General features: G+C 47.8%; 1 protein-coding gene across 3 annotated transcripts in view; it reads left to right on the top strand.

Annotated features, from left to right (window-relative positions):
• Nucleotides 1-10000, top strand: part of PBX3 (PBX homeobox 3) — a 181917-nt gene that overhangs the window by 1712 nt on the left and 170205 nt on the right. For all 3 annotated transcript variants that reach the window (XM_058159062.1, XM_058159061.1, XM_058159063.1), the window contains exon 2: nucleotides 1170-1243. In XM_058159062.1, the coding sequence (XP_058015045.1) occupies nucleotides 1170-1243 (74 nt within the window). The remainder of the gene's footprint in view (nucleotides 1-1169; nucleotides 1244-10000) is intronic.

The raw sequence follows: 10000 nt of genomic DNA, 5'->3' as shown, positions 1-10000 counted from the left end.
AGTGGACTCTCTCTAAAGTAAACATTGCAACCTAGCCCCCAAATATCAAGCAAAAAAGCAAGCAAGCAAGCAAAACGAAACAACAAAAACAAAAAAACTGAAGCTCAAAAGTTTGTCCAAGGAACAGGGGTGAGATCCTGTCTGTTCAAACGGTCTGAGAATTTGTTTTTTATTATTATTATTATTTTGTTTATGGACGGGAGCGCCTGGAGTTATAGGTGTAGTAGGCATGGCTGCTCGCAGTCCTTCCAAAGAGGTGAGGGAGGCGAGGCGAGGGAAACCTAGCCTGCGCAATTGCCTCCCTCTCTCTGGGCCTCCCCAAAACTTGTGTGCAGGTTTTTTTTCTTTTCACAATTTAGAAAATTGTGAGCCAGGGAGGGAGGGTGGGAGGGAGGCCACATCTGGCTGGGGTTCTTGCTTTTCTCAAAACCCTGCCCCAGTCTGTTCGGCCTCGGCTCTCTTATTTCTTTCCTTCCCTTTCACTGAGTTTTCTTTTGGTGCTCTAAATAAACATTGGCCTGCCCTGGAACATGAGAAAGAGAGAGAAGAGAGAGAGAGAGAGGAGTAGGTGGGGGGAGAGAGTGACATTTAATTAATTTATTTATTTGGAAATCCTTTTTTTTACAAGGCAGTCCCGTCTCATACGAGAGACCCAACCGAAGCCCCGGAGTTGAACTCTAGAAGTTCCTTCCCATCCCATAAATCAGGACCCGCTGATGAAGAGTGACTTGGCAACCTTGTGATTTATTTTCCCCAAGAAAGGGGCTGGGAGATATTTTCAGGAGTGTCTTGGGATTGTGTGGTGGGGGGGAGAGAGTCGAGAGACACCCCCCCCCCAAAAAAAAGTCTTAGGTAGCCGTTCCTAGCGGCCTCCTCTGTAAGCTACCTCAAGTCTCTCCTTTTCAGCTTTCTCTTCGAAGTTCTCCCTTCTTCCACAACGGGAGCCTCTTTTTAAAGGCAGAAAGGGTGCCCTCCCCCCCCCCCGGCTTGTACTTAAAAAGACCCCCACCACCACCAAAAAAAAAAGTCTTAGGACAAGCAAAAGGGTTGACCCCCTTCACCCCTCCGCTCTCGGGCTAATCCATCTTTCCTTCCTTTTTTTCCCTGGATGTTTATATTTTCCTTTCCTTTTTTTTTTCTCCCCCCCCCTCTTTTTTTTTTTTTTGCAGAAAGCACGCCCTCAATTGCCATAGAATGAAGCCGGCTTTGTTCAGTGTCCTGTGTGAGATCAAAGAGAAAACAGGTAGGAAGACCAGCAACCCCGGCTTTTTTTGGGGGGGAGGGGAGGGGGAGAAAAACAAACAAAAAAAACAAAAGCAAAAACAAAAACAAAAACCCCAGGTCCTGGGGGGAGGCTCTCTCATACCCTCATTCTCCCTCCCCCCCCCACCCAGTTACCCCTTCCTCCTGGATAAACAGGGCCACAGACTCCCCCCCCACACCACCCACCCCGCCAGCTCTGGGAGAAAGCTGTGCTTGGAGCCGCAGCCATCTTTGATCTGTTCTCATCGCTTGGTGATCTTCAGGTCCCGAAACATCCTTGCAAACATAATTTTCGGGATTGCAAACACCGCTCGCTCACTCGGTTTTGTTCCGAACCTGTTTTGCAAAATGCAGTGAAAAATGAAAGCGCATGTATATTTGTGTGTCTCCCACCTCCTTCCCTGTGTTTCTGTTTAAAGCGCCATAGATTCAGCTGGCTTTTTCTCCCACCCCCCACCCCTCTCTCTATCTTCCTTTAGCCTTCCTCTCCTTTTGATAGAAGTAACAGGGGAGCTAATTACAATTACAGAGGGCGGCTGAGCTAGGAATTTGCTGGATCCCCTCTGGTGTTTTAATTTGTTGTGCTCGCTTGGCGAGGAGAAGATCTCGGCTGCAAAAGCGCCTTCTGCCTGTCTCTTGCTGCTTCAGTTTTTTTTTTTTCCTAGGGAAAAACTCCTGGTTGTTTCCAAAACGCTTTTAGGGGCTGCACAAACACCCCCAGGTTTTTTATGGTGTTTTTTGGTTTTTTTTTTTGAATCTGGGGGAGCTTTTAACCCGGCGGTTTTGATCTCCCCCAAAACTGGAATGGAGGGGGAAAAAAACCCCCCAAAACCCAGACATTCTTTTCTGAAAGTCTTAAGGTTGATAAAGTAGGGGTCCCAAGAAATAAAGATGGCCAGTTTAAGAGCTGAAAAAAAAAGGTTCTTTAATAGCAGGAGCTGTCTGCCGTAAACTTGGTTTTAAAGCTGTTATTTCCATCGTTCCAACTGCAGAGAGTTGGGCTCTTAACAGTTATAAGTTGCTCCTTCTAAGGGGCGAGCTTAGCAACACTTGGTATCCCTGCAGGGCCTCTGTGTTTGTGTATTTAAAAAAAAAAAAAATTCTATGAACTTCCTAGGTGGGTGTAATAACTCCAGGTTTTTTGGACGTTGTCTCGGTTGGCGTGACTAATGTCGGTGCGTTCATGCATGTGTGAAATTTAAGTGAAGAGGAGAAGCAAAATAAAATAAAAGGAAAAGCAGAAACCCACGCGGGCAGAAAAATACAGGGCCGGCGTCGATTTTTGCCAAAGCTATATTATTTTTTTCCTGCGAGTTTACCTCCTGTTGTTGTTGGGTTTTTTTTTCTTTTAAATCAAACCCCGGGAGAAGTTGATAAACTGTTTTCTAATATGGTGCATTACGTGCTGATAACGGAGCTTTCGGTCATCTTCGTATTACCTAGAGTTAGCATTGTGGTGTGGTTCTGCTTGCTGGGGAGAGAGAGAGAGAGAGAGAAAGAGAGAAAGAAAGAGTAAATGGAAAGAAAAGGTGGAGATTGATCTAAAGGGATCCTGGCTGGAACTGAAACCCAGCCAGTGAAAATCCCGATTGTGTTGTCGGCCGGCGCTAAAAGAAATCTACCCTGTATCCTAATTCCACTCTGCCCTGGCAATTTATTTCCTGACAGTAAGCCAGCTGATCCTCCCAAAGCTGAATGTGTGGATGCCACCTTCCAATTTTCGGAGCTGGGGGGGGGGGATACTGGTTTTCCTGCTGTCTTGGACTCTGCTAGGTGACCGTTCCTCTTTCTGGCTACTGAGAATTAAGACCTGGGCTCGTTTGGGGACCAGGGACGGAAGGCTCCAAGATGGATTTTGGCGAGCTGCGTTCACAGCCTGCTGGAAAAGAAGCAAGGTCTTGGGTTCGCGAAAGGCGTTTTGGACCCTGCTCTCGCTCTCCTTTTTCTGTCCGACTTCCCTTGTCTCGTTTTTTGCTTCTTCCTATTTTTTTTTCTGGCAAGCTAGGGTGGGTGGGTGCGGGGGTCTCTGAGTCTTTTTACACCGGGAACATCTCTTTCTAACTCGGCCCCCGTCCCGCTGAATTCGCCTTTGCCAGCCGTTTAAAACTTGGCTCGGCGGAGAAAGGAAGGGTCTGGAGCTGGCGATGCCAACCGAGAGACCGGGGGAAACTTCCCAGAAGGGGCTTGAGGGAAAACTCCACACAGCCTGTTTGTGGTGGGTGGGGGGTCATGAATGAAGACGTCCCTTGCATTCTCGACACTATTTCCATCCCCCCAGCCCCCGTGAAATGTTCCAGACGGGCGGCGTGTTTTTCTCTGGCGAAGAATACTTTCCCTTAGCAATTGCAGAAACTTGGGAATGTGAGTATGGATATCCTGAGGGGAGGGTGGGGTGTGTGGGGGAAGAAAGCCCACCTCTCACCTCTGTGGAATATTGATATGTTTACAGGTTTATTTGAATGGGTGGCTCTCGTAAAAGGGTGAAGCGCCCTTTAGTTAGAAAGTTCTATTTTTGCATGCTTTGTATTGCATGATTATAGTTGTTCTTTTCTCTCCTTCCTTCTGCATGAGCAGATAGAAATCTCCCTTTTTCTTTCCTTCCTTCCCTCCCTCTCTCCTTCCCTCCCTCCCTTCCTCTTTTTCTCCTTCCTTCCTTTTCTGCTTCCTTCCTTCCATCCCTCTTTTTTCCTTCCTTCCTTCCTTCCTTCCTTCCTTTCTTCCTTCATTCCCTCCCTCCCTCCTTTTTTCCTTCCTTCCTTCTTTCCTTCCCTCCCTCCCTCCTTCCTTCCTCCCTCCTTCCTTCCTTCCTCCCTCCTCCTTTTTCCTTCCTTCCTTCCTTCCCTCCTCCTCCCTCCTTTTTCCTTCCTTCCTTCCTTCCTTTCTTCCTTCCTTCCTCCTCCTCCTTTTTCCTTCCTTCCTTCTTTCCTTCCTCCTCCCTCCTTTTTCCTTCCTTCCTTCCTTCCCTCCTCCTCCTTCCTTCCTTCCTTCTTTCCTTCCCTCCCTCCCTCCTTTTTTCCTTCCTTCCTTCCTTCCCTCCCTCCCTCCCTCCTTTTTTCCTTCCTTCCTTCCTTCCTTATTTCCTTCCTTCCCTCCCTCCCTCCTTTTTTCCGTCCTTCCTTCCCTCCTTCCTTCCTTCCCTCCTTCCTTCCTTCCTTCCTTCCTTCCTTCCTTCCTTCCCTCCCTCCCTCCTTTTGTCCTTCCTTCCTTCCTTCCTTCCTTCCTTCCTTCCTTCCTTCCTTCCTTCCTTCCTTCCTTCCTTCCTTCCTTCCTTCCTCAGTTGAACCTGGTCATTGCTGTCTTTTGCATCCTATGCAATCACCTCCGCTCCCCTCCCCAACAAGGAAGAACAAGATTTTACCGCATGCACAAAAAGGCAAGACAGGGAGTGTAACCGTTGGAAATATGAGGTGATGGGGGGGTGTTTTAAACTAATTGGAACCTCTAAGTGTAATTTTAGATTTATTCATTTAGACAGAGGTGGATCTGATACCGGGGCCGCCTTGAGTTGCAAAACCTGCTCTTTAGTTTGGGAATCCTTTGGAGTTCTACGGAGCCCCGTATTCTCTGGACCTGTCCCAAAATACAACCTTTTGTAAATGGAGTATTTTTGTCCGTGTCAAGAACTCCGCTCTTGAGTTAGGCGGGGAAGTTCCCTTGATTTGGAATCTCCAGAATTTTTAATTTGCACCCTTGACTCTGTTTATAACCATTTTTTTTTAAAAAAAAAAGTTTCTAAGCCGTACCTTTAGAATTATTTTTCCCCGCCACCCAAATACTGGAAGCTTAGCAGGGCAGGAAAGAGAGCTATCCTGTTCTGTGAAGTGGTGCATTGGGCCAGATGCTTTCCGAATAACATCTGTTGAGAAGAGAAAGTTTATTCCGTAACAACAACAACAACAACAATATGTTTGGGCTGTTATTGCGGCTGAACTCTTACGATTAGGCTACTCCTTGCTAAATTGCTCTCCTTTGCCCGTTGCTGGATGGCGGTGGCGCCTTCTTGCAACTTGGCTTGCATTCCTCTTTTCTAAGGTGTTTCCTCTGTTCTTCATTCTGTCATTTATAAGAGACCGAAAAGCGTTCGTTTTACGAACGCTTGAACGCTCTTTGCAAAATCTAGCTAAGCTTCCTGCTCGGCCGCCGCTGTTTCTTTTCTTTCTTTCTTTCTTTTTTGCACAAGTTTTTGGTGTGCCTCTGAAACGCACCAGCTTGAGCTGAAGCCGGGCATTGTCTCCTTTAAGGACCTCTGAGATGACAGCTGCCAACAAAAAAAACAAAACAAAACGCTAATTGAAAGCCTAAATGGCTTTAATTCACTGGAAAGTCCTAATAATATACATAGTGCCTCTCGCTAGAGTTGTGTAGCCTTTGTGAGGCTTTAGAAGCTGGGAACTGCCTTGGAAGGGTCGTAAAAATTAATGAACTTCTCGGGAGGGGGAGGGGGGGAGGAGGAGGAGGAGGAGGGAAAAAGGTGTCTGGAATTTCAGTCTGTTTCTAGGCTTTTTTCCAAAAAAATAATAATAATCAAGTTTTTGTTCCTGGAAAATTGAGTTTTTCTTTTGCCTGTTGTGGAGATCTCCATCACTGGAGATTTTGAAGAAGAGACCCGACAGCCACTTGTCTGGAATGACATTATAGGGTCTCCCTGCTTGAACAGGGGGGGGGTTGGACTAGAAGACCTCCGAGGCCCCTTCCCGATTCTTGTCGTTCACCATTTGCTCTCTTGTTTAAAGCAGTTTGTGGCTGTTCGCGTCCAGATGTAGAAGCGGGAAGCGCTCCCCGCCCCGCCCAGTCTTGTTTCTCTTCTCCACTCAGACTGTTTTCTTGGCCCCGAGCAAACCGACGGACGGAATCAAACCCTTTTGCCAGGATCTTCCCTAGATAGTGATCCTCAACTTATTCCTAACCTCCTGCTGGCAGTTCGGATCCCGTAACTCGACTCTGCTCTTGCAGCGCCTAGCTTGAAACCCTTCTTCTCCAACTCTTCTCCAGCTGGGCCGGTTTCCCAGACCCTCAGGTATTGCCCAAGAACAAACCCTTCTGCAGAGAAGGGGAGAGCAAGTCACTGCCCTCCACCCACCCACCCACTCACCCAAGGAAATCTTTGCAGGCGATTCCGCAGAAAGGAGAAACGCAAGATTGCGTGCGGGAAGTTTTTTTTTCTGTCTACGCCCGTATATACGACGGAAGGTTGATACCAGTTGTTGGCAGCCGAGCGCTTTTGGCAGTAAAATAAAACAACGGAAAGAGACAAGGCGTTCTGGAAGCTTGCCTGTTTTAAACAAAACCGATGGTGGAACGCTCTGTTTAAAAATAAATAGACTGTGACATATTGTGCAGCTGGTTTTAAAAGAGATTTTGGTGTCCATCTGTAGGTTCTGAATCCTGGCTTGGTGGCGGTAAGGGTGGGGGGGGGCCTAGGTTTCAAGAACGGAGCAAAATTCGGCGCTTTTGAAATATCCCGAGTCTTCGGAGTCTTTTTCCGCTCAATCCTCGCCAGAAAAAGAGAAATTATTCCGTCCGAATTTAGCAATAGACTCCCGGGGGTCTTTTTTCTCTCTCTGTGTGCCCCTGATGAGGAAGGAGGGGAGGAAAAATAAAAAAAAAAACCCAACCCCATGTAAATATTTGCCGCTTTCCCAATTGTTGCTTCCTTTTCTCAAAAGGTTCAAAGGCGTTTTGAAGGGGTTGTATTGTATAACTCTTGGTTCTTATTTGCGTCTCGGAGGCCCCGTGGGTTTGTGAGTAACCTCAGGGTCGCAGAACACCGTAGCAAATCAGGTGCGAACGTTGTGCTGGCCTTGTTGCGTGGTTGTGTGCGCTGGGTACACAAAAAGTGCTCCCTTTCCTCTCGTGCGGCTCATTCTTGATGGCCAACGATCTAACCGTTGTGTTGCCAGTGTCCCTTGATTGTGTCGCCCGATACAAAAACAAACATCAGTTTGATTATCCCTCCACTTCCAAGCCAAGCCATCATCCCAGCTTGTCAATACTTCTCCTCTCTTCTGCTTTTTCTGTTATTATTATTATTTGAAAGAAAGAAGCTTAATTTGCAACCTCGGCTTGGGAATAGCCTCGCATATTTTAAAATATATTAAACCGGGTGCTACAGGCCGTCCTTGGGCCGGCTGTTTATGCGCCGCTGAGTTCTAGCGCCAGCCTTCTTTCGCATCTAATCAGGAATGAATTAAAAGCCCGGCTTTTATATATATATATATGTCTGTCTGTCTGTCTGTCTGTCTGTCTGTCTGTCTTTGGTTATTTGGGTTTTCTTCCGCATAAAATTGGAAGTGTCTTGGCGACGTTTCGACATACAAAAACCCGCGAAAACCTCAGAAAACAAACACATACATACATACATATATATATATATATATATTTGTCTGTTTTTGACCTCGCTGTGTCTGTTACATGGTTTCGGCTCCATTTCAACACATCAGGATTCGATCGGGGGAAGTGTTGTGGTGTGGGGTTTGGGTTTTTTGTGTTTCTTGTTTTTGTTCTCTTTTGCAAAATAAAAAAAATTAGGGATGCAAACTTGGGAAAGGACTTTGCGTGACAGCCTGCCAAATCCCTGCCCTATCCTCCTCCTCGTGGATTATTTAATCTATATGATTAGTTTGGTTTTTGGAGCTCGGGCGGTTCCGAACGTTTGAGGAGAAACCAGGGAGGATGTGAATTCGGGCCTCCCCGGTTCCTGCGGGGTTTCCCTCCCTTGTGGATCAGCCTAGGAAACGAGGTGGTCTCTGTGAATTGATGGAGGAAGATGGCTAGGTGAGTAGGGGTCCTCTGTTTCTCCCCTCTGCCATCAGCTGCTCAAGCAGGCACGTCACCGCTCCGGATAGCGGCCCACCTCACGCGAAAACTTGCTCTGGGCTTTCTTCCGCCACGTCTCCCCCCCCTCTTTAAAATCCCGCCAGGCTGGTCTTTTCTCTGTCCCGTTTCTGGTTTTCTTTGCTCGGCCCTTTGTATACCTTAGAGCACCGGAGGAAAAAAACGGAACTGGGTGTGAATAGGGAGGCAGACTTGCCTTTCTTAGAAATAAGTAGTTTGGCCAAAGGATCATTCTCCGAAATGTTTTGTTTCGGCTGGGGGGGGGAGCGGGGTCTCAGGCACGTCAAGGGGGCGAGGGAGCTCTAAGCTGGCTTTGTTTAGACTTTGTTTGTTTATTTATTTGTATCCCGCATTTATTATTTTTTTTGCAAATAACACGAGGTGCCAAGCATCATCAATATCCTTCCTCCTCCTATTGTTTCGCACAAGAGTGTTGAGTTGGGCTGAGAGAGAGGGTGGGGGGGACCGGCTCAAATTCACTCAGCTGGCTTTCATGGGTAAGGCAGGGCTAGAACTCACCATCGCCTGGTGATTAGCCCAAGGCCACCTGGCTGACTTCCATTGCTAAGACAGAACTAGAACTCCCAGTCGCCTGGTGACTGGCCCAAAGTCGCCTAGCCAGCTTTCGTGCCTAAGGCGGGGTTATCATTTACCATCTCATGGTGATTGGCCCAAAGCCACCCGGCTGACTTTCATTGCTAAGACGGAACTAGAACTCCCAGTCGCCTGGTGACTGGCCCAAAGTCGCCTAGCCAGCTTTCGTGCCTAAGGCGGGGTTATAATTTACCATCTCCTGGTGATTGGCCCAAAGCCACCTGGCTGACTTTCATTGCTAAGACAGAACTAGAACTCCCAGTCGCCTGGTGACTGGCCCAAAGTCGCCTAGCCAGCTTTTGTGCCTAAGGCAGGGTTATAATTTACCATCTCCTGGTGATCGGCCCAAAGCCACCTGGCTGACTTTCATTGCTAAGACAGAACTAGAACTCCCAGTCGCCTGGTGACTGGCCCAAAGTCGCCTAGCCAGCTTTCGTGCCTAAGGCGGGGTTATAATTTACCATCTCCTGGTGATCGGCCCAAAGCCACCCGGCTGACTTTCATTGCTAAGACGGAACTAGAACTCCCAGTCGCCTGGTGACTGGCCCAAAGTCACCTAGCCAGCTTTCGTGCCTAAGGCAGGGTTATAATTTACCATCTCCTGGTGATCGGCCCAAAGCCACCTGGCTGACTTTCATTGCTAAGACAGAACTAGAACTCCCAGTCGCCTGGTGACTGGCCCAAAGTCGCCTAGCCAGCTTTCGTGCCTAAGGCGGGGTTATAATTTACCATCTCCTGGTGATTGGCCCAAAGCCATCTGGCTGACTTTCATTGCTAAGACAGAACTAGAACTCCCAGTCACCTGGTGACTGGCCCAAAGTCACCTAGCCAGCTTTCGTGCCTAAGGCGGGGTTATCATTTACCATCTCCTGGTGACCGGCCCAAAGCCACCCGGCTGACTTCCATTGCTAAGACAGAACTAGAACTCCCAGTTTCACCACTAGGCCAAACTGGCTCTATTTTGCAACCCCTTGGAATATACAGCTGTGTGTGTATGCGTGTGTGCGTGTGTTTACTGGATTGCTTTGGGCTTTGTGGGTCATTGTTGACTCCTGCAGTACATACTTATTCTACGTACTCAGCTTTTACAGTTCATGCATTTTTCGTGTTGTCAACAGCGCATCAACCTCCCTAACCTATCCAGTCCTTGTTCACATCCACCCACCATCTTGGCTTACCAGACACGGAGCTATCTATGTTTAAGGCAGAGCAGAGATATCACTCCTATAGTTTGGGATCACTTTTGAGTAGCTGGATATGTTCCTTGCTGGCCAGCAACATCCACTGTCAACTTTTTTGTCCGCTTCTA

Source organism: Ahaetulla prasina, chromosome 16 (assembly GCF_028640845.1).
Source record: "Ahaetulla prasina isolate Xishuangbanna chromosome 16, ASM2864084v1, whole genome shotgun sequence".
NCBI lineage: Eukaryota > Metazoa > Chordata > Lepidosauria > Squamata > Colubridae > Ahaetulla > Ahaetulla prasina.
This window is presented reverse-complemented; position numbering and strand designations above follow the sequence as displayed.